We start from the raw sequence: 25,969 nt of genomic DNA on the forward strand, positions 1-25,969 counted from the left end.
TTTATCCTCACATTTTTCCCTGTGATAGGAAGGAGTTATCCCTGAAATATCCATATAGTTATATCTACTGCAAATAGACTCTCCATCTCCCTAGTCTTAATCTAGAACATAAGGATCTGTTTGAAGACTGCTTATATTAACAAGTAAATCATGAGCATTAACAAAAGCAGTGTGATGCATACTATAATTTCCCACACTGCATTGTCTTTATCTTTATTACAACACAGCTGAAAAATTGCTGCTGCATTCTTATTCTTTTACATTAATTTAATTGTTTTAGAAACTTTAGTACCAAAGCACTTTTCTAACTCGCGCCTTTCTCCTGTTTGGTTGGTTGGTTGTGGGATTTTTCTGTTATTACAAATCCCCATTGCTATTTTTCCTGATCCTTCCACAAGCAAGTGACAGTGATAAACAATGAAATCCAGAGTCCTTGGAAAGCTGCTGCATCTTGGCTGGAACACTTTGCTGAAGTAACGGTAATTCCAGTAAACAAACAGGCAGATTCATTTGCAAATCAATATCAATGACCTGAGTGGGAAATTGGGGGGTGCCATTATGCCCTAGAGCAGCCAGCCCACTTAGCCTTTTGATTTAACTATTTACCCATGGCCACCAACAGTGTTCATAGCTCCAGTTATGAGGTAAAACAGATGGGACCTAAGGGTTCACTTTTAATTAAGGCAGTGAACATGAAAGCTTCAGTAGTTTGGGAAGATTTTATATATATATAATATATATATATAAAATTTTTGATCAAGGTGAAAATAATTTACTTCAGCTTTATACATAAGCAAAGCACCTTGATATGGCAGTTGTTTGACTGGGTCATTACCTCCCTGTAAAGATTCATATGTACTCTTAATTCTAATTTTAGATTAGCAATTGCAAGAGTGCAAACATATCTCATTAAGTGCCTATGTAGTTCATTTGAACATCAGCACCACTATTATTACTGTTAGGATCTCTTAAACTCATAATCTATTTATCACAACGGGAAATATTTGAAAGGGGAGCAAAATAAAGAGAACAAGAGAAAGGCATAAATTCTCTGGCTAGAAAAGCTGAATTTCATTTTTCAAAGTAGCAAAAACCAGAACAGAAATAAAGATTATGTACACTATGTTGTGGGACCATCAATGTGACTGTTATATGCCTGACATATAAGGCAGCTGCTACCAGCAATTCTAGCTGTCCGGTGTAGCTGCGTTGATATAAAAAAATCTAATTGTTTTTATAGAGCTTGTGACTCCCTTTCACATTCTTATTAACCACTAAAATGGAAGTATCCAACCAGGCCTGTCTTCTGCAAGCACACCAGGAGGACAAGCCTCCAAAATGGCAAAAGCAACTCTTCAGCCTCAGGTTATTCACAAATTTGTTGATGCTTTGCCACTTCCACTCAGTGACTTCATGCAGGTTTGTTTTCCTTTTCAACAGGGATTGCATTGTTCCACAGATCTCATTTAGAAATCATGAATAACAGTTTCTGCACAAGTCACCATTAAACTATGGAGTGTTTTGGGACCAATGCCTGGCTGACTTTACCGCCCGTAGCGAAGCACTCCTTACGTTTCCCAGGAGGCCTCCGCACTTTGCAAGGATGCCAGCACTGGGGCAGCTTTTCGCTGCTTACCCTCGTATTCAGGCTTTGACCTTTTTTCATTTTACTCTTTGTGTCTTCACTGTTCACGGAAAATTCAGTGCCAATGAGCCTAAGAGAGGTGGGTTTTCTACACAGTCTCTGTTCCATTTGGTCAGCGTTGCAAGTCCCCTGCATGAAATAATATCCAATTCCAACAGGCTTTTAAAGATAGAATTCTCCACCTAGTTTAAACTGAAAGATGTTGACACTATTTGCAAATATCAGTAGAGCACACTGGAAAAGTGAACGTCCTCAATGAGCTGAAACAGAACAGCTCTGAGGAACTCACACTTTTTGGTTCATTTCTGCTCCAGTATCTCCATTTTCCTTTCCCTGCTGCACAGAACACAAACATTTACTCTCTGTTCTTCCGTATTTCCATGCAAGCAAATTCCTTCTTAAGTGACTGACCTGGGTCTAGTATATTATGCAAGGGTTTTTTTTCCTTTGGAAAGTTGGAAGCAAAATATGAATTATATATCAAGACCAATCACTCAAGGTGCTTTCCTAAAGAGTGTCCTTGGAATCCAGTTGCTATTTGCACACACATTAATAAAGTGCAAAGCTTTTAAATCTGATTGCTTCAAGTTGAATGGATGGGTCAGTGCCAAACAAATTGATCTCAATCACAAAGCATCATCTACAGCAAACTATAACTTCATTACAATGAAAGAGCTCAATTCAATAAATAAAATACAGATTTTTAAAGGTTATCTGAGCAGCTCTTTAAATGCTCTGTAGGACCATACGTGCAAGCCAGATTATTTATCTGAAACTGAAACCAACACACACTGTTCAAAGACAGTTTAAATAGTTGACACAGTGCGTATGGGTTAAAGGCTGTATGTCTGACAGAAGGATCACTGGACTGACAGGACTATCAGTTCTATCAAATTAAATGACTAAGGGTCAATGGTGGCAAAGTCATACGTGGCAGTATCAAATGAAAAGGTGACTTTTTGGGCAAGTTCTTGGTTTGACATTTAGAAATTCAGTGCCCAGTTCAGGTTAACTCCATAAATTGCCAATTTTCTCTGTACCCCCATGCCCCAGCCAGAAAAAAGGGGAGTGATAATCCTTTATCCCCACGTTTTATGTTCTGTAGGGATAATCATTAGGTACCTGCCTCAACAGAAAGAGATCAACTTTGAAAAGAAATTCTTGAAAAAAATGTTATGAAAATGTATCTTAACAAAACCCTGAACAAGTAGCAAACAAAAACAATGACAAAACCAGCAAATCCATGTACAGAAAGAAACCTGATTATATTTCCTTCTGTGAAAATTTCAGCATGAAGACTTCTCCAGTAAAGAGGCATTACTAAAAACTAAAACTCTACCAGAAATTGTTCTTATGACACAGAGTTTATGTCCTGCCCCACAGAAGACGTTGTCAGAGATGATTTTATTCTCTTAGCACTCACATTGCAAAGGAAATGATCCGAAAACCTGGGAAACTGCCTCCTTTCTCAATAAGGTTAATATGAAAGAATTTGATACATTGCTATTTCCTTCATTCAAACAAACAACCAGAAAAACAGGGAGCAACATCTCTACTGTCAGCTGATACACAGCATTCCAACAGCTGGAGAACAGCACACTAAGCAAACTGCATATCTGATAAGAACTGCAAAGACAAATAGGGCCAACTTCTAATTTGTCACTCTGGAGACCACACATTGCTCATCCCAAAAGATGATGCAAGGTCCAGCCACAACAAAGTGCTGCCACTGCCAGCCTGTCTCCTCATTCCAGACATGCAACGCATTCTAGTCCCTGCTACCTTTGAAGAGATCTTCCACACAGGTGCCATTGTAAGAATTAGAAGAACACCTTATTTACCTTCCTTATATACCTTTAAAGTAGTTTCTTCATCTGTTTCTCTTTCCGGGGGCCAGAAAGCATTTTAGGTCCCTCCTGCTCTCACACCCTTCATGGTTCTATACCTATGACAACCCCACTGTCCTCCCCTCTACCTGCAGACCCTTTAAAACACAGTTCACATGCACTGCCTTGAACCTCCTCTGCTGGTCTCCATCTGAGTTCTCTTCATTCTGGTTTCTACCTTCTGCGCTTAACTGAAACTGCTCCTACTGACATTCACTTTTCTTAGCCAAACTCTCAAATTGTTACTGTCTTCCCTTTGATGCTTTTAATACAGCTGATCCTATTTCTTCTGTTTATCAAACCTCCTTTTCCCAGCACTTCTCTCCTGGGTTTCCTATGCCACTCCTTTAGCACAGCCTCTCCAGGGGATACTTTCTGTGATGTTCTTCAAGACTCCAGAGAACAGTCCCACACTTACTTACTTTGTAATCACCTCTCTGTAAGTTAACTTCATCCAGTGAGCAAACTAGCAAAAAATGCACTGCCATTCACATACTGATGAGTCCTGATCTACTTCTCTGTGACACATTTTTCAAATTCTGTTCAGTCTAAATTGCTAGCCTGTTTTCTGGATATCCTCATAAGTTTCACACAGACAACAATGATTCCTCAACCCTCTCCCTTCAGCTAAAGGAAATACTTTTTCTCAGTCAAAATGGACAGCCAGAACATCAGACCTCACAATTTGAACTACAATCCAAGCGTCATCTTTGACTCTTTTTCAAAGCCTCTCATCCAAGGCAAGCCAAAAATCCACAGATTCATTAGACATAACCTTTCTAATAAACAGTTCTTTTTACCCATCCGTAATGCTAAAATTCCTTTCCCAGCTCAGATGACATTACTTATTGATTACTACAAAGTTCATCTTTCTGACCTTAAGAATTGCAAGCTGCTCTCATATCTCACTAAAATTTCTGCTACAAAGAGGATCTCTAACCTCTTGCTTTGATCATTTCACCCATCTCTTCATATTGCTTCAATAGCTCCCTTGTTATCTATCATATCAAAGATATGCTAACTGTCTTCCTTTCCAACAGCATATACTTCCCACCACCGCCAGTCTTCCAGGTTACCTCTAATTCATCACCAAGATTCTGGCCTTGATTTCAACCTTCTTCACCTACTGCTATTTATTAAAAAAAAAAATCCACAAGTATCTTAAAAATCCCTGTGGTTTGTTGTTTTTTTTTTTTCTTCAAAATGCTGTTTTCTAAGATCCTGGTATGAAGACGTATTTCTGTCATTGAACAACACTCATCATCACTCCCTTTTATTCCCCAGATATCTCTTTTTGTCATCTCTTGACCACTGTAAATTCTTTGGAGACACATACTCATACAGCATCTAGTAAAACAACATCCCAATTCATAATAAGACATTCAGGTATAACACGCATAGTAGTTATAATAGCACCAGCAATACTAACAGTAGCACTAGGAAAAATAATTATTAGCATAGGACTGTACTCTTTTTCCAAAACAACTCTTAAACCTTTTCTAATTTTTAAGGTATTTGCCACCCTCCAAGGTGCAAAGGTAAATGAACTGACACATCATGCTTTATGCTGATGATATGCTATATTTGTTTGACACAGAACACTCTTTGCCTGAGGAAAAAACAATCTTATTGCAGTTACCACACTGTCTCAAGTTATAAGCTTAAATTTAATCAGATCTAACTGCTTGTTCTTGATGAACAAGGTTCTAAAACGTTTCTTCCCTTACATTTCCAGAGAGCTCTCATGAGCCTCTATTTTTGGTATTTGTTCTAGGAGCTCTACACTGAATTGTGAAAAAATGGGCATAACATTGTATCCTACACACTGGGCAACACTGCATCAACAACACTAACCCTTGCACCTACACTGTGCATTGCCTACCCAACAGAGAAATAATTTTAAGAGAAACAGAGCATACAGTCCTAGGGCACCTTGCTTGGGATTAATCTTCTCAAGCCAAGGTAAATCTTACCCAAGCTTTTCTCTCACACACAGAAAGCATTATACTGTATACTGCAAGCAATTAGTGAAGGCTTAAATAATTTTCCAAATTAGTTTGAAACTAAAAATAAGTCTTGGGTAAATATCATTTTATTTCACCTACTAAAAGTGATTAAAAACCTCCTGTGAAAAGATGCAAAGCAGGTGCAAATTATTATTAGCAATTATTACTCATCTCTTCTAAGGATAAATGGCTGCCTTCTGTAACCTCTGAAACAACTAATGAAATGAGTCAGTGATTTTCTGAATCCAGAACACCAGGTCTAGAAGTGCATTTTAGGGGAGAGATGACTGACTGACTGACTGTGCTTAGAGACACTTGCAGATGTGTCCATGGAAAAAAGTCAACCTGCAGTACACACTGGTGCTGAAGGTTCATAAATTGAATATATATTAATTGCAGTACGTATTTTATAATCTTCAAAAACAAGCTGCCCTAGCACAGTAAACTGAACAGTTCACAGAATTTATATGAAAAAGTAAAACTGGAAGATGGAAAATAGCTTTTGTATGGTCATGACTTTTTTCCCCTGATTTTTATAAGGCAAATGCATTTTCTATGCGCTTGCACTGCTTCTGCTAGTGTCTTACAACAGGTAAGCACTGGTATAGTGATCAAATGGAAATGCAGGACCATATTTTAAAATTACTCATCTGTAATTAATTAGTAATCTCTTCTTTCTGGTGAATTATACCTAAATTGCAGAAAATTATCCTTGCTGGGAATGACAAAGTCATCTGCAGATTTGCAGGATTTTAGAGAAACATTTTGCATGTACTTATGTATTATCATGACCACAGGTATGTCAGAGTATTTGGTGTAACTTTCCACTATATTAAAAAAATACATCTATAAAATCTTTATCTTTAAATTGCATGGTATTCCAGGAGTCAGTTGAATAACCTGAAATAAAATAGTTTGGAAAAAACAGCCACAAAGCTGGAAGTGAGCTTAGGTTTTGATAGCCTTGGTCTGGGTTTTTTAGGGCTAACTATAGAGTTGCCCTGTCTCAGCTCTTGCAAAAGCCGGCACCGGGTGCTATTTGAGACAGCACTAAAGAAAGCGAACTGCATGTGGCCCAATCCTAAACTTCTGTGTTTTCAAGTCACTAATAGCTCCTCTTCCTTCCAAAAAAAGCCCCATAAATACAGCCCTGCCTGACAGCTAGAACCCCCCAGTCTGGAGGTTAAATCTGTGGAGGGAGCTGTGTCTGGAACTGACAGTCTTAACGTGGGGCTACCCTGGATGGAGAGTCGAAGAACAGTGACACAGCGCTGCAGTAACCCCAGCTCCTGTTTCCAGGACGTGAACGTCGGTCTCCACATCCCATCGCCTTCCACTGTACAGAGCTGGCAGCTTTTTCAGGGCTCCCCATAGGAGCAGGCTTGCCTTGCACCATGCTGTTCAGCTCCCATTACAGTGGGACAGAGGAAAGAAAAAAAATATAACAGATGAGAAAATTAACAAAAAGAACAAAATGGAAAGAAAATGAATGGCTGAAAAATAACAAATGAATGAAAATTAATGATGCTCACAAGACAATTAGAATTTAATTTAAAATATTTCAACAATTTTGTCAGCTAGATATTTGGCATAGTTTCCTTTAGATCCGATATCCTTGCTTGTGGACAGGAGCAAAACATGAGCCATGTTTTAGCAACTGAACACCTGGAATGAAGCAAGGACCCAGAAGTATGCTGAGGATTAAGCATCTGGAGCAAGAGGAATGCCCAGCTCCTGTACATACAGATTTAATGACATTTAAAAATAAATGATCTCTTATGCATATATGCCCAGTCATCAGATTCCAAATATGAGCTGAAAAATCTAGTTCCTTCAGATCAGACATATTATTACTGACACTTGGGGACTTAGTAATACTGCTAGTAAAGCAGTTTCTAGACTCATAAGGACTTTGTGTAACTCTTGCCAATGTATTCAGTCTCCATAATTTTTTTCTCAATCGACCCACAAAGCTTCACAAAACTGCTATCAGTTATTGTTAGAGATGAATAACATTGGATTCAATCTTCATGTTTCTCATAATTTCAACATTCAGGTTCACAATCTGATGCCATATTATTAGTGGAGTTAAAAAAAAAATTAAGATTATTGTCACTTAAACATACTCGCAGTAGTAAACGGAATGTCATTGACATGAAATGTATAATTACATTACATGAAATGTATAATGACATTCATATTTAATTAATAAAGTCATGTATTCACCAAATTATGATTTTTTCCCCCTTTTCACATTGGCTACAAAACTGTAACGACATATGTACGTGATTGTTCCAAACATATTCTCACAGTAATCCCATAGCTCGGAACAATCACAGTGAAATAAAATACAGCTGGGTTTGTGGTTTTGGGTTTTGCCCAGTGGAAGGAAACCTGCTTCTAAGCTAATTTATGCTAAAATGGGAGGCTTTGTTTTAAGAGTTTAATGAGGTTTGCTTGGATTTAAATCATAGTTATTATTCTTATTAAGCACAAAATCTCTTACTGTATTGCAAATATCAACAATACCAGACTTTAGCTTGGACAAAGAAATAGAAAATCCGAGGTAAATTTAGAAAAAATAAGGTGGGTATAATTTAACTTGAAATATTGAAAGAAGAATGTATTATTTCTACAGTTCTGTTACCAGCACTCACAAATCATTACCAGTTCTTTAACCAAAGAAATTGCCTTCTAAAAAAAGAAAAGGCACAATATTTTTTTCCCCAAATTGTTCAGCAATATTTCAAGATCTTTATATACTCTATATAGAACAGAGATAGGGACTGATAGGCCGAACACTGGCAACATAATGATATGTACACCAATATGAAATGCCAAGTGCCAGAAAATTAGTATTAAACATTTTTCCTGTTAAATTCTGAAAAGTAAAGGTCTCTGCTTCCTCTGAAAAACCATTTCATACAATTGCTTGTGGGTGCAGACTGTTCAAGATGCCATAAATATTTCCTGCAGCTCCAGTCAAGTAATAGCATGTCATCAGCTGCACAAGGGAAAGAGAAGTCCGAAGCATTGGTCACAAGTGCCAACTGGGAGCGCTCTGGGAGTAAGGTACTCAGCATCCTCAAGAACCAGGCATGAAGGAAGCCCAGAAATCAGCATGAAATGATCCCAAAAGCATAAACCAAAAGCAGAATACCTGTTTGGTTTTGGTTTGGCTTTGGGGTTTTGTGGAGTTTTTTGTTGTTCTTTTCAAGAACCAGTCAGAACATTTGATATGAACTATGGTAAAAGAGAAACAGAGCGCAGTCTTGTTTTCCAGTGAGGACACAGGTGACTACATAAACAGGGCAAACATAATTTACAACTGTTTAATAAACTCAGAATTATTCTGGAAGTTTATAGCTTCAGCTCAAATAGGAATTGCAGAGATTCAGATAAGCCTGCTGCAATAAGACAAGGTTTTAGCATTAATTTTTAATGCAATTAATCTGCTCTCTTTTAGTATTAAATGGGTGTTTTTAAAACTTGTTTGCTGTATTAGGCATGCAAAGAGTTCTGCTTTCAGCTGGTATGCTGCAGGGATATGCATATATACCAGCAACCCTATTGCAGTAAGCTTACACGCAAGACAGACTCACAAGTAATGGTATCATTTTCAAAGATGCACCTAAATGGAAACATTTTTCACTTCAGCGAAGCTGCCAAAAATCAAGTAACACTGCTACAGGTTTTGTAAAACCAAGAATTCCTTCTCTTTGCAAATCAATAACCCCATGCAACTGTGCTACAGCCTCCATTATACTGGTTTTCAAAGGTAACGGTACTAAGTAGAATGACTGAAGTCTATAGAGCAACTGATACTGCCTCCAGTTTTAAAGCAGCATCTTATTAAAATATGTATCCAAAACAAACCGTATGTGTTCTGTGAAGAAGAAAAAACACAATCCCTCCACAGCTGACAGTTATTGCACACTACAACAGGAAACTTGAGAAACACTGACTTCCTCCCCTTCAAACACGTTGTATACAAAATGTACAAAGTCTGAATTTATTCACACAACAAATGCTTCCTGATACATCTTCAGAAGGACCCCTGGGTTATCTAGAACGTCCTTCAAACTAGTTCAGGAAGGACTACTAGTTTAAGGTACCCGAGTGTTTTATCTAGTGAAGTCTTGAACATCCTGAAGAATGATGCCTCGCTGACCCCTCTCGCCGAGCGCTCACACTGTCTGACTGACCTCCCTGTTGTAAAGCATTCCCTGTTTAGCTTCAGGTCATTGCTTCCTGTTAGACCACCCATGATCACCTTAAATAATTCCTCCTCCTCCTCTTATGTTTCTTCTCAAGTATTTGTCAGTTTTATTTCCTTAGGCAGGCTGTATATAGAACATTCCTCAGACCTGTCTTCATAGGTCATGCTCTACTATTCTTTTATCATTTTTGTCACCTCTCTGAGCCATTTTCCATGTATTCATGTCACTATGTAGTATAGAGCCCTTCATGATAGAAGTAATCCATACAAATATACCTCTACTTGCAACCAAAAAAAGCGTATTCATTGGTAAGTGGAAAAGGCAGGTGAAATCTGTCTGTCACAAAGAGAAAGCCTTTTGAGTCTCAGATGCTATGTCCGAGCCAAAGAGACTAACATGAATAATATCTTTTATATTTTATATTTATGTTTAATAAAACTCCTCCCCATTCCCAAATTACTAGTTTTTCTTCTTTTCTTTCCATATATTGTCTTGCAAGGAGATAACATAGTCTTCCAAAAAGAAAATAATTTTTGCTGTTACATGCCATACCTGTTACAATTGAGACTGGGTTTGCATACGAACTGAACAATGGCACCAGGCCAAATATATCAGGGCAGTTTGCAGGTGAAGGAGTGAACATTTTTCTCAAAATGATTAAGGAAGGACACTCTTTAGATTAGGTTTGCTTTAATCCCAAAGTGACCTTTTAATGCAAAACCTAGCATAGTTAACGTTTTATAAATGCATTTACCTTCTGTTTCCTGAATAACGGTTGACTCCATGTTTATACCCACACCATTGAAAAGGTACTTTTTTCCTCTCTCCCTTTCTCTATTCTTACAGTCAAAGCAGTTTTATAGCAGAATAATAGACCCTGAAAACTTATGAAATGTCAGTAATTTCTGCTGCAGTAAGACAGAACCAGGCATTGAGGATGTTAAGCCAGTAAAGTGAAAATGATGCCTAAACAAAAATTAAAGAAATAATCCTAAAATTACATTCTTCTACGATTTAGAAAATTTTTCATGTATGAGATGTCAAAGCCTCCTAACTCTGTGCATCCAAAATCAAATGAGAACTCTCTGTCCCACCCAAGAGATAAGTGAGGCTGAAATCTGAATCCATATTTTTAACAGGAAAAATGTATCATTTGCAATATCTAAACAGGCAAAATAACTCTTCTACCAGCTTCCAATGGCTCATATCTATGACTTGTGCTAAGAAAAATGTGTAAAAACCATTCATATCAGCGTTCATAAACCAGACACTCTCCAAGATAGTCTCTTTTTTTTGTTCTGCATTCCACAGGAGGGTTTGTGCGCAACACCTGGTTTTTCTGAAGAGATGTTATTAGCCAATAGACTTTAATAAGTTCTAGCTGAAGTTTTTCAGACACTTTCCCCCTGCTACACAACACCAACTCCACTCAGCAAAACTGAAAATCTTAAGAAACCTCTTTTTAACATGGACTTTTAAATTTCCAGAAATTTATGAAAACAAAGCTTTAAATCCAATTTCTTCTCTTTGTTCTTAAGTTATTTGTAACTTGAGTTAAAATAGAAAAGATGAAAATATAGCCAAAATTTAAAATTAAAGCGTTTGAATTTTCTTCTCACTTTCCTACTTACATTTTTGCAGACACCTAGATTTTTTTCCCCAAAAAATTAATAAGGGAAATTTTTTCAAAACCTCAAATAACTTCCAAGGTGACCAAAAGCACTTACTGCTGCACATCGTGAATGATGTATTTCTGTAAATTATGTAAGAATACATATTTCATTTAAGCTGAAAGTTGTTATTCTAGACTGTCTGAAATTGTGCTGTAGGGAATTAGTTGCCTTTATTGACTGAGATACTGAGGAATCATCGTTAACTTAACTCTCCACAAAACGTAAGCCCAGCCTCCTCTAGCAAAGGATTCTTCCCTACGAGCACCTCTCATCTCAAGCCTTTTGAGAGTTCTTTTCTAAGGTTTAAATTTTCTTTTATAAAGCTTTTCTGAATCAATCAAGATTCAATATGGGAAGATTGCCAAATAAATTACTTTCCATTTCTGCCCACAGTTAAACTCCTGCAGGGATCCGGAAATATATCAGGATCATTAGCCTTAATGCCTGTAATACACACTGCTTTAAGGCGAAGTGAGTAGTAAAACAGTTTAATACATTAGCCCCTACACTCGAGAGACCTGCAGGGTCCTGACAGTGCACGCATGTAACTTTTACAAATATTTCTGGAGTCTCGTGCATTAAGGATGGACAGACATTCTACCCAGCTTAGGTCTGAATAAAACATATATGTTGATTTCTTCTTTTAATACCCGGTTTGGATACTTTCTTATGACTCAGCGGAAAACTAAGCAATGCCTTATTTTTACTGGAGGCCTGTTATGAAGCAAATAAAACCACTGACTGAGTTGCATATAACTTACTATGCTTTGATGGCAAGTACTCCCTCATTCCTCTGCTGAAAATCTCTGTGTATGCACAAACACAAGTAGAACTTGTCCCTGTGCTTAGTCTTTCCCAAGCTACCCATCTGCTTCATTTACTTATGACAAAATTTACCCTATTATTTTAAAAATCACCAATGAACATAAGTTTGGAAAATTTACTTATGCTGATATAAAACCCCCAACTTAATAAGCTAATTTGTCTTTTTATTTCTTCTCCCCACGCCCACTCCCCCACCCTTTAACAGGCTTTGATGCAGCAAAGCTGATAAATGGAAACAGGTCGCATCCATAATTTAATTTCTTGATTCAGTCTTATCCCTGGTTACTTAAAAAGTTAAAAATAACCACACTTCATTGCCAAATTGTTACCTAATGACTACACGTAAACTTATACTGAGGATCCAACTCTCATTCTCAACTCTGACACAGAAAGCACTGTAAAATAATTCAATATTAAAAAAAAGCTGGATAAAACTAATTAATGCCAAAAATTTGCCCACAGTGCAACATTAATTACAAGTTTGCCAAACATCTATGTCCCTGTCCTAATTAGCCTCGTTGATTTCAAGAAACCATTAACAAAAAAAAGACAAACATAAAATTCCCACTTCATACTGGATGAAAACCTCTGTGATTCAGCTTTCAAACATCAATAACATGCCCTTTAAAAATAAATTTAGAGATTTCCGCAATAAAGACACAGGCACATTATGTTTCACTCCTGATTTTCTGGTCACTTATTGACAGTGGTTGAAATCCAGGTCAAAAGCATCAGTATGGAAGACAACAAGAAAAGAAGAATTGCCCCACAGAACTCCATATTATATTGAAAGTGCCCATCTGCCCCGTTTGCATTAACCACGACATACACGTTACACGAAGTACCTAAGGCTTCAATTCTCTGGCACTAGAGTCTGACAATCTTATTTGACATTGAACCACCAGCTCTGTCAAATTCTACCACTTCAGAAAACACAGCAAAGTATCACAAAAGTCATCATACATGTTCCTGAAATATTGATAATAAGAACTACTGTGCACTGACCTCATTAATAAAAGTCTGGGCTCCCCGTGGGCTTAGGAGTAAGATAGCCCTTCGCAACGTGTCCCGATAGCGGTTCAGTTCTTCTGTTTTCATGGTAGTGAAAAGGTTGGCAAAGACTCTGCTGATGTTCCTGTCCACTTTTTGTAATGATACGTCAAGTCCTAGTCTTGAGGCCTGATCGAGAAATCCCTGCAGTCCGCGTATATCTGTAACACAGGAGGAGAAAAAAAAAAAAAAAAAGAAAGAAAAAAAAAAAAAAAAGAACCGCTGCATCAACCTTCGCCAGTTAGGCAAGCATCACTAATTAGGTGGAAAAAGGCTTTTTAAACTTTTTTTCCTGCAGTGCTGTCAGAAGGAGAGTATTCCACACAGCCATCTTCCACAGCTCCCCTTCATAGCCAACGCCAACAGGAAAACTCCATCAATTACCTTTCCCCAGAGGCCTCTGAATGACTCTCGGGAAATGCCAGTGCACGCGGTTTGGTGGCTGTGCACACCTTCCCAGGAGCTCAAGACCACAGGGCTTAACTCTGCCCAAACAGAAAGGCAGTCCCACCCCAGCAACATCCCAGTTCAACTGCAGAAATCCAGGAACAGATGAACAAGCATGGGGATAAATCACTCACCCCTAAACTTCTCTCCTTCTACCACAACCTGTCTTACATAATAAGATCATGCTTGCTTTTTCAAGAAAAAAAATTACAATACCCAGAATATATACGTCCCTCCTTTTGACTACTTCCCCCCGCCCCCTTCCTCTCCTATAAATAACCAACCCAACCAGAGGTTTACCATTAACCTGAACCTATGGAACAGTATACAAAGCCCCAGACTATTAGAATATGTTATGGTGTAAAAAAATTGGTTTTCAACTGAGTAAATAACGCAAACAAGCCCCTTCAAAACCAATTCCTTTGAGCTCTGCCCCTCACCTTCAGGCTAATTGAAAAAACACATTCGCCTACCCACATTTGTTAGGACATTAACATGGAGGAACACACATTTCGTATTATGTTTATCCTGAAATCTACTTGTTCAAACTGTACTCTAGAATCTCAGTATTTTTCTACCATAAATGTCTGAGTTTTTATTTGGTAGTGAAATTTAGAGCAAGAAAAAGGTCAAAGCTTATACTGAACAGGGTTGCTCTCAAAATTAACAGTGACCTGATCACAGCTGCACCATGTCATTAGGAGCCCTTAGTTTTCTGCGAAACATGTATAACTTGTCTTGAATAAGGAAGTATTGAACCCTCTTTTCTCACATTCATTTCTCACACTTTTATGATCAAATTTCAGCTCATGAGTGAAGCCAAGTGGTCTAAGAATACATTTTTTGTTCCCATAATAAAACACGCTCTTCAGAAAACTTTACTATAACTCTAACAATGTAAACTAGATTTTAACAGCTGATGGATTTGTAATATTTTTTATTTTTTAAAAAATCCTGGAAGGACACATCTACTGATGAAATCCTAAGTATCAGTACTACAGACACTACTAATGTCAGAGGACTGAGAACCAGCCTGATTCAAGTCCACAGCATTCCTTACTGCCCCTCTGAGTGGGCTCTTAGACAGCCACCAATCTCGGTGTTGCATGGCCGTGAAATAGACAAGTGAACTTCTTTTTTCTCCTGCTAAAAAATCATTGTATGAAACCTGATACAAGCAACATCTTACAAGGACACACCAGTTAAAGAATTTAGCCCATGTACAAGTGCAATGTATTAGGGTCAACATGGTAACTAGCAAACATTAGATCCAAAGAAAAGCACTGAAAGTTACTTTCTAAACACAGAAATTACAGAAAATATTTTTTTTTTTCTGAATTACAGAAAACATCAGAAAGTTACAGAAATTAAGCTAGGGAAGTGCCCACCGCAGCAGACACTTCGTTGCCTTTCTAACTCAGGTTTAGCTGGCATAATCGCTATTGAGCCAACCCCGCCATCAGGAAGGTGCACTCGTGAGGGTTGGTGTTTCGCTGATGACTTAGACAAGTCTTTAGCAGCTTTATCACACTGTCAAATAACTGCTAGACTTGCTTACTGGCTAAAATCCCGAGTCACTGAGGAAAGGAAGGGGCTTATTCTTATGTAGGCATTTCTGGAAAATGCCAGAAGACTTTAGTACTTGTATAACTGCTAAATATTGCAGGTGCACTGAAATAATGACAGTGACAAACAATTGTTTACAGGTTAAAGTATTTACTAAAAAACTGTCAAGCTAAGTTTGGATTTTGCCAATTTAAAATTCAGTAAACTAGCATTCATTACTACACCTGTGCTCACTTTATGGATCTGTGATACATGAAACACAGAGGTATTTCTTTTAATGATGTTTAGTCCTTCAAAAATCCTGCAGTGCTTGACAAGCAGTAACAAAATTCCTTTTTTTATACTTTGGTAATGACTTGCCTTTTTGTGTAAGCATCTAAAGTTATCCCTGCACAAACAAAAGCTGTTCACAAAAGATTAACTGTGCTGATATTGCTCTACGTTTTCAGCTGACCTGCTGAACTACAGGTTAGAAACACTGTTATAGACCAGGGAAAAATACTTGATGCACATGGTAAGATTATTTGGACTTGGAAGAGCATTTTGTATTCCTTTACAAAGTTTTCATGCAAGGAAAAAGGGCTATTTCCCAGTTTGAAAAAATGGAGAACATTCAGACTTTTTCCAGCTTGAGAACAAAGGAAAATTTGAGATGAAAGAGTTTGTCCAAGCTCAAATGTAAAAGGACAATCTGTCGGCTTTTCACAGATAAAAGTGCATGTGAATTTATTCGGTGTTGGCAATTAGAAAGAACTGCACAACTGCATCTGCCTGAAAGTTGACATGCCTGTTGCTACATGACACTGAGAAGGAGAAAGTTTGGTGGGAATTCAGAGATGGAAGAGGAAACTAAAGAGCATGTTTTCAGAGGTGACTAACAGTTTTAGGTGCCTACATAATGGGATCTTTTTTTTCACAAATAATTATTTGCAACCACTACCAAGAGGGCAATCACTTCTTAAAATGTGTCAGTACATAAATACACAAACACATGCACATATGCAGGAGCATCCATTTATAAATTATAATGGATTAGGCTCAATGCTTTTTTATCTCACATATGAGAAAATGAGTTTGATGCCACCATTTTGTTTTCCTCAGTAGATCACAAACCCATGCAACATAAAAGAAAAATTGAGCTTTGTTCCATGGCAGCTAAACCAAAAATATTCACAGAAAGTTATGAATTTCTTTCCACTTCTTAAAATTTAGGGCAGTTAATCCTTCATTTTCTTCAACACTAAAAGGAGTCTTACAAAATTCACATAGAATTTAGTAAAAAAAAGGATTCTATAAATGCTTTTGTATGTTAAAATGCATGTGCTTTCTGCCTCTTGTAGTCTTAACAGTGACTTTTTATTAAAAAGTTGATTCTAACATTAGAAAGTTATCCTGAACTATTACTAATAAAATAATTCCATGCCCATTTATTTCATACTTTATAGGAAAAGTACAGCAATCCAAACACAATCAAACACTTCTGTCTAGAACCTCTGACAAATGGAAGACCAGTTTGCTGTAACTACACAACCCATAGCTATGTCTGCCTTCAGTTTTCCAATTAGTTATTTTTGCCTGGGGTGTAGCCTACAATTCAACCATAAAAATCAGATAGCACTATTTTCATTATCTAGTTGCTCACCTGATTTGTGCATGTGCAGAATTTCAGAGGCAATATTTGAAAATTTCTCCTTAGAGAACATCAGTTTCTTGAAGACGCTGCAACACCTGCACTCCAGAAGGAAAATGCCACCATACAAAATGCACTCAGGTGTTTCTCATAACAGTGATCTGAACAGTAAACCCATATAATAATTGGATATGTTTCCCATACTCTAGTGTCAACCACAATCATGTGAAATTAGCAGGCTGGAATTGGAACTAAGTCAGTAGACCTTTGTAAGAAAAGCAAACTTCCTATGAAATTTGCGTATCTTCTTTTACTAGAAAGAGAATCTCTGTGGCCAAGAGCATTCTTCCTAACTGACAGATACGACGTATGTTCAGGTCTGAAAACAGAAGAATGAGACAATTTGAGGGATAACTATTAGAAGAGGGAAGGAAAGCCTTGATGCACTGCTAAGATATGAATCCTGTCACTGTGACTACAAAACTAATGCTTGCCATAAATAAAAGGCTTTATTGTACTATAAGGAATAATGAAACGTATAATTTCCTGCTGGAGGGGAGGCTGGTCACTGTGCTGGGTGACTCAGACACAAACATAGTAGTACTAAATGCGGCATTAGCTACCTATATGTAAAGTATACTGTCATCGACAAAGCAATTAATTTTTGTTATATTATCTATAATCTTGTTTATATTGAAAAAAAAAATCAGGGTCTACCACAGCATTCATCTTTCATAAATTTACAGAATTGGATTCCTGGCCTTTACACAAGCAGCTTTAAGCTATTATTTTTGTGTGAAACAGCTGTGTGGTTAGGTACAGCTGGCCTTTACAGATGGCTCATTGTAGGAAGGAATTTTCAGGAGGTAAGACAACATTATATTGCCTTTTCAATACCAGTTCCTAACCCCGCTTGACAGAAATAGAGGCAGCACATGGCCAGGAAACATTTTACTTTGGGTAGAAAACAGCTGGAAGCAAACTGCAGTACCAAGCCGGAGCTGAAGGCAAGGCTAAAGAAGCACCAAGAAATAATTTCACACCCTTTAATTCTCATCCACTACCACATAAATTCTGGGAAGACTGAAGTATTGTCACCAAGCTCTATTTGCAAATGACCTATACCGATACTTTTATTTCTACATTTGTAAGAGGGAAAAGTAAATAAGTGTGAAAAACAATGAGATCGGGCAGGCAACGCTGAGCTTTTGGGTTTTCTTATTTGCTGCTTGTAGGCTCTATACTTCACACTTTTTTTTTTTCAGGGTTACTTTTCTTTGAGCATTATTTTGGTGATATATTTAGAGTAGGGAGGGAAGAGTGTCAAGATTTGGATAGTTTCATTGTTTTAGTATTTATACACTTGTAAAAATATATATATATACCTTTTCCAACATTGTAGAAACACTATTCAAGGCATTTTTCCTCATACTTAAGCCCCAACAGAAGACAAAAATGACTATTTTTTACCTTTAATACAAAGGTACTCTGCTTTATTGTAGGTTTGTCTCTCTTGACTGCAAATTGGACAGAATACTTCACACTTCTTATTTCATTTCTTAAGACAGAAGAAAATGCACATTCTAGGATTCAATGATTTGGAAGATAACCTATAATCACTCTGAAATATGTTTCTCCAAACCACTTCAGTTTCATGGGTTTCATTCGTTTTATTTTGCAAGGGCTGTTATATCTCATTTTTGCAACTGCAAATTGTTTACATAAGAAATAAGGGATAATAAGACTGGTGTAAGAAACACAGATGCTCATCCTGATGCTGAGACTCCTGCTGCATTGTAAACTTTCTGAATGAATGATTTTGAATAGCAGCCTGGGGTCCTTGCTACAGATAATAACCTACTTGAAGGATTTGAATATATACTCCAGTATTTTAGAAAACCGAAAGTGGACGTACTTCAGAAGTAGCACTTTTTCTTAAGTTAATAAATAACAGAATAGTCTTCCTTCAAACAATAGAGGGAAGATTACTTATTATGCTTCCAAAAGGGAATTATTTTGTCCAAATCATCTGGAAGAATTAGGCTTTGAACAAGCACTGAAATTTTCAACCTAAACCACTCACAATATGATTTTAACTGTTCCAATAAAGTGATTAGACAACTGCTTAGAGAGTATTATAACAAAGTCTGTTACAATAGATATGACTACATCAATATTAGAATGCAAATGCTTATTGGATCCCAGTGCAAGTGTAAAATTATATTAGTAAGGTATATTTTCTACTTTTATATATTGTTATTTCCTCCGTTCTTACAATTGCTTCCCACCTACCACATCTCCTAATTTGTCTCTGCCTGCCATGTTCCCACAAGCAGTGCCAAGATAACTGCTATCAGCCAGATAACTTTTCTACAAACATTAGAACTCACAATTTCCAAACAATGTCTGTGATTTCGTCAGCTCATTCCTAATAAAGTTTCACTTCAAAAACATTTTGCTAAAAAAATGTTTTGCTGTCTTGCATGCTTTCAGATACACCAGAGCTTACAATAACACATATGCAATTATATCACATTTTCAGTAACTAGGCGATAGTTTTTCTAGCAAGTACATATATAATAGCAAGTACAATAAATTCATGAATTATTTTTTTTAATTATTCAGCTTACATAAAAACAGCTGTACCAGATGAGAAGCTCTGCTGAGCTCCGTAACCTGTGTCTGACAAACAGTGTAAAATGAGCAATCCTGGAGTGACACTTCCCTTTAACATTGTCCCAACAGCTCACAGTTTGCAGCACAGGGAATCCCCCAGGCAGGTGTGGTTTCTATGCACTACCCAGGTGTATTTCTGCACAGTAACCCAAATGCCTTTTTCCTCCATAGAACAGCAGTTTCCCTTTAAGCCCATGTAAGTGACAAGCATCCAGACCACCTTCAGCACATTAACCTGGGAGTTTTCAGGATCCAGCCCTACTCTCTCCTTTCCCATGTTTACACCTTTCTCTCCTGTATAGTTCTATTAACACCAATCAAACACAAAGCAGAGTGCCAGCACCTGCACTGCCTGAACAACCAGGCACTACCCAATGCCGTTCAGACCTAGAAGTGACATAGCCCCTTCTCAAAGAGACAAGAAAAAGCTAGAAATCAAAGATTTTTTGAAAGAATAAAACAGCCTATCAGAAATGTAATCTTCGGAAAATACAGCGAACATTGATTTGCCATTTAAATCTAGATCACAGGCTGACATTTGACCACCTCTCCATAGAAACTGAAAATCTTACCGCAAGTGTTTTGATACAAGCATCAGGATTAATCAAATGCAAAGGTCTACTCAGAACCCCTTATGATATCAAAGGCTGAAGCCTGTAAAATGGCTGCAGAATTTTTTTTTATTGGGCAGTTATACTGCCTGCATCAACTTTGTTATCAGGCTTTTAAATGTTAAAAGGACTTTGAACAGAGACGAATCATAGAATATCGGTGATATTTACTCCTGTAACAGTTAGGAAAAGGACATAATGCACCATAAAGCCAGATATGTTGCATGCACAAACAGATGTTTTCAGTATTTGACTTACCAAAGAAGTCACACATCACTAGTAAAAATATTTAAGTTACTCTGCACAAGTGATGCTTCATACCTGAAACAGCTGATCCAGCTGAAGGTGCCTGGAGCTTCCCAGGCGGCCCAGAAGCACAAAAGCCTTTTAAAGGCTACAACAGCCCTTTCACATTTAGCATGAAAGGATAAGCTACAGGTCTCTCCTGCTGGATGTTAACACTTCGCATTCAAAAGCACAAGGGAAACTATCTCAGGAAATTTGTTTCTGTTGGAAAAAATGTGGACATATGCTACAATTGATGTAAAAAGGGAATTCACTGAAGAACTAGCATTTCTATTCAAATCATCCGTTTAATTCTTCCAAGTGCAATAATTGCCAACTGTTTGCCCAATGGTAAACCACCCAAATGACCTTTAATAGCTTCTCATCTCACTACTGCTGTTAACATGTTAAAATACTTTTAAAGACACTGTGCCGTGTTATTGCTGTATCTTCTTATGAGACAAAAATAGATGTATTGACAGAAATTACACTTTTGCTGACATATATCTTAGGTTTAAACAAAATATTTCTTCCACCTAAATTAATTTTAATTATGGCATTAAATTACCGAGCTTAATATTTGTTATGGCTGAGTAAAAGCAATTCTGAACATACATCCACCAGTACATTAGGAAAATAAAGCTGTCTTCATTTAGAGGGATGAAATGCACCTTCTTGAAGCTGTGTTATTTTACATGAACACCTGAAGTCACGGTGCCCATTCAGGATGCTGGAACTGTAAACCTGTCTGCTTTAACACAAACACAGTTGTTACTGTTGGGGAGCTGTTACTGTATTACAAGTCCGGTTATTGTACTTTGACACACAAAGTACATCCTTCTTAAACAAGACTGGTAACCCTAAACTAGGGATAAGCAAATGCAAATAAGCACATCCTTAAATAAACCAAATATGCAAAGAGAATGCCTTAGAGAGGCAAAAGGTATCTCTTCCCATTCAGAGAAAACCAGAAGTCCCCTGAGAATTCAAGACACATTCATTCTGCATGCGTGCAGAGCTAAGCATCCAGCAAAGAGAAGGCAAAGCACATCCTTTTGGTGTTAATGGATTGCAGACTGAGTCTCTCTCTTGTTTAAATCAACCTTAAATACTTCACATTCCAATCTCAAGAGAGACTGCCATAAAATTACTGCAGATAAAGAAATTAAATTCCCCCTTGAGGAAAGGCTACTGGCAGGAAGACCTTATTCTTTTATATGTGTAACAATAATTACTGCTTGCATTTATACACCACCTTTCAGCTAAGGATTTCAATGTACTTTATAAACACCTGTACAGTATAATAAACTATACACTATAAATACACATTACAGGAGCTAGTTGCTGTTATAACTACTTAACTACACATCAGCAAATCATAATTCAACTCTGTTGAAGAAACTTTCTCTAATTGGAGCATTTCTGTAGGTCCAAGTAAAAGTCAGGTGCCCTGGGCACACGAGTAGCAGAAAGGCTGTAAGAGCTGCCAGCTCTCGTGTTGTTGGCACTATCTAGGGATGGAGTCTTCACTGAGAGAACAGGAAATCTCTCCAAGGTTACTATTTCTCAACCAGTCTCCGATTTTGAACAACCAAGTCCTTACTGATGTTAATTTCATACTATCGCCAGTATTTACACTGAGAAATTTAGATGCCACATTAGGAGATGCCACAGTTCTACTCCATTGCTTGCTTTTCAGAGCATTCAGTAGCAAGGTGGGACAGGGGCACTGAATCCATACCTTGTCTCAAGCCTTATCACCATTAGCACAGCTCTCTGAGTCAGCACCAGGCTGCAACCATTGGTAAGACCCCTCCCTGTGTCACCGCACCACATGCACCACTCAGACACCAGCTCACGTGGAGCCTGAGCATGGCAATGAGCTGCACAGAGCTCACCTGCCCTGGCAAGCCCACCCTGAACTACCTGGCCAATATTTGGGCACCTGCTGGCAAGCTAAGGAAAACAATTTGCATATTTTTAGCTCAGAATCCAGGAACAAGGACTCTCTGGCCAATCTTTATTTTACTTAAATGATGCCCATCAGGCTGTAATGAGGGTGGGGGTACTGGAAGTTTAATTTCCTCAGCCAGCTGTTTGACTCACAAAGTGTATTTTCATGCAGACACTGAATTCAGAAAATTAAGAAGATTACATACACTTTAATTTCCTACTTCTTTTTAAAGCCTACTTTTCTGCAACACAACCTCCATAAAACTCTGCACAAAAATGCAAAAGGATACAAAAATGAATTATAGACTCCCCTCTGTTCTCCCATGTCCTCTGTTAACGAAAGATAAGAAGGATCCCTAGTGAGATAACAAAAGTGTTGGTGGGAGCAGAAGTGAGTTGAAAACAAAAACTAAGTTCATATCACATATAATAATGATCAATTAGGCCTTCTTGGCGGAATATGCCAATAACAAACAAACAGAAAAAAAAAAATCAATTGCCAATTATTCACTTGCATTATGACAATTACTTTTAATAGGATGGCAAATACAAATACTCCATTCTCTATCACAACTCTGTTCCTAGAGAAAAAAAAAAAAAAGCCAACAAAGAAACAAAAACCAAAACCAACACGCTAGAGAATAGAAACATGGATCTGCTTATATTTTGTCATCAGCTAAAACTTCCTCAGGCATCCCTCTGTTAGCTCCATGCTCTTGGAACATAACAAGTAATGATTACCGAAAAGACAACTGGTAACACTGAGGTGGTACACTGTACCAAGATTAGCGCCAAAAGATTCTCCACTCATATGGTAAACAAAAGTAACACATTTTAACAGACTGGGAAATGAGAGTTTTAAGCCTTAGTCCTACAAACATTCAAGTGTGCATTTAGCTTTTTGTGAGGAAACTCAATGCCAAGTCTCCTCCCACATATGAAATCTCTCAACACATGAGTAAGTGTTCACATAGCTACTACACACTATGATTTATTCCTATGAAAATAATCCAGGTAAACACTTCAAATGCATGGAATGCACTTCCACCTTGTCGGATGTGAAACCCTTCCTTCTTAAAACAGCAATCAAAACCAAGCAAAATTCTTTCCACTTTTTTACCATTCCTCCTGTGCAACACTCCTCTCCAAACTACAACCCCGCTATAGTAACAGCTTATGCCCATGACTGAGTACACAGCCTTTGGGAAGCCACAGTGAACTTGCTCTTGACAACGATGTCTACAATGTGTTTCATATATTCCCAGACACAAGAGCAATTATCCAGGTTTCACTGAAGCAGTCCACTTGAAAATTAACAACCATCTGCAACAATAGCTTTTCTTCTCTTTGCTATACTTCTATAGAGGATCAGCAAAAAGAAATATTTACAGGTTTAGGAACACAGTGTCTCATTAAAAACTCAGCTATAGAAAAGGATAATGGGAAAATGAGAGTATACTACTACATAGACTTTCTGACTCCATTTGTGTCCCCCACACAAACTTTAATTAAAGTGCTTTATTTGAATAAAAAAACAGTCAAATACAGCAAGAGAGTCTTTTGTTTACTAGTCAAAACGATCCCCAGTCTGGCAGCAGAGTAAATCTCCAAGAAAATTCCGGTTGAGCTAACTGTAGAGCTATTTTGAAATCTACACTCAGAGACACCCAAGTGCTTGGACAAAGGGCCGTAAGTATTGAGGGCTCTCAGTTTACTTCAGTGATGCTTGGGGGGTGGGGGGGTGGTGTATTTGCATATTTATAACAATGGGTGTTACCATAGCATCTCCTTTACATACATTTATGAGTAAGTGAAACAAGAGAGCTATATGCTTCAGTAAATTTAAACTGAGATTTGACTGTGGGACTCTGAGACAATGCTTCAGTGCAAATCCCCCCCCCCCCAAAATCTGACAAGCTTTCAGCTGCTGATTACAGCCATTAACATGAAGGCCAGTTAGGAAGTCCAATATACCCTAAGGTTAACATTTGAATGAAGAGGGCTTTTTTTCCCCCCCTCCCCTTAATTACCTTAATTCTTTAACTAATGTCTTCTAATTTACTGGAAAGGACTTAGGCAAATCTGGATGTCACTAGGAAAAAAATTATCAATTAGAAAAGGATAGAAAGAACACCTCCAGTTGAGCAGCACCATACAGGTGGGTGCTGGCAAATCGGCACACCTTAATATATTTCACGGAAGCAGACACCGTGCTAATTTCAGTTACTTTAAATAAAGCAATGGCTTGGAAGAGGACAAGACGTTGTGCCAGAAAGGATAGGATAATATGCTACTGCCAGGCATTTAAAAATCCATCAATCAGGCAAAGACAAGATTTTAACATTACTGACTTCTCATTCTTCTATTCTTGTGGAATTGCTGGAGAGTAGAAAACAGAACCCTCTCCTTAAGAAAAGATTACATTACTACAACGCAGTGAAAGGAAAAAAATGAAAGATTACAAATATAACTAGTAAATTCACATTACTGTTACACATTCCAATCTCTGAGAAAAAACTAAATCTGCTGAGTTCATGAGAACAATTTAACCATATGTGTTTGAGTATAAAGGCATGGAAAGTCTATTTGAACTCTAGATGAACAAGCTGCAGGTTTTCCGATTCACATACAGAGTTCTTATTTTTATCTTTATCTTTTATTGTACCCCTCAATCTAGGTAAAATCATTTCTAGATTTTTATTCCTGGGAAACAACGCATCAAGCTTTGCCTCTTTATACTTTTAAGATAACTTCCACCTACTGTAATTAATCATAAAGTGACCAGAAAAAGACTAATGTTTCTCATTCTACTAGCTTTCATGCATAGAGTATAGCTAATGCCTCTTTTAGTTGTCTTAAGGTTTGAGCGTAATCACTGTGATAACCATACTGCTTTGATATTACATATTATGTTTAAGCATATTTGTGTCTGAAATACATTTGGTGAATATCATTCACAACTTTGTGGAGGGGCGGGCTGTGTGTGTGTGAGATACTTCTTGTCCGGAGAATGCGACCCAGGTCTCTGAAAGATCACCTAAGAATGCCAGCTGGAAACCTTTGGAAAGCAAAATAATACTGAGTGATTTTCTACAGCTTATAGGCTTCTTTGTTATTTTAGCATCTCAGTCTCCTCATTTTAGCAAAAATGACGTTCATTCCAGTTCAGTATTTCTTCAAATCTCTTCATTCACTCATATAATCATTCCTCTCAATATCATGAGGTTGCTTTTGGTCACTGAGTACATTCACAGATTTCATCTGCTCCTTCTTACCCTTAATGTTTATTTAGAGGCATCTCCTGACATATACCTACAATGACTCCTACGGCAGTGCAGACAATATAGCTGTAAACTTCAGGGAATGAGACAGCCATGTAAACTGCTGGAAACATTCTTATTTCAAAACCTTCTGGCAAGAGGTTGCAGATACAGTTTCACACTTCATTTCTTTTGACATGTCCCCAGAACCACTGCTGTGCATATCCAGTGACAGT

General features: G+C 37.6%; 1 protein-coding gene across 1 annotated transcript in view; it reads right to left on the minus strand.

The window, feature by feature from the left end:
• The window catches only part of GRID1 (glutamate ionotropic receptor delta type subunit 1), a 544,391-nt gene that overhangs the window by 224,870 nt on the left and 293,552 nt on the right, over positions 1–25,969 (minus strand). Inside the window, exon 4 of the mRNA XM_027817170.2 lies at positions 13,261–13,466. Coding sequence (XP_027672971.2) covers positions 13,261–13,466 — 206 coding nt within the window. The remainder of the gene's footprint in view (positions 1–13,260; positions 13,467–25,969) is intronic.

This window comes from Falco cherrug, chromosome 9 (assembly GCF_023634085.1).
Source record: "Falco cherrug isolate bFalChe1 chromosome 9, bFalChe1.pri, whole genome shotgun sequence".
Classification (NCBI taxonomy): Eukaryota; Metazoa; Chordata; class Aves; order Falconiformes; family Falconidae; genus Falco; species Falco cherrug.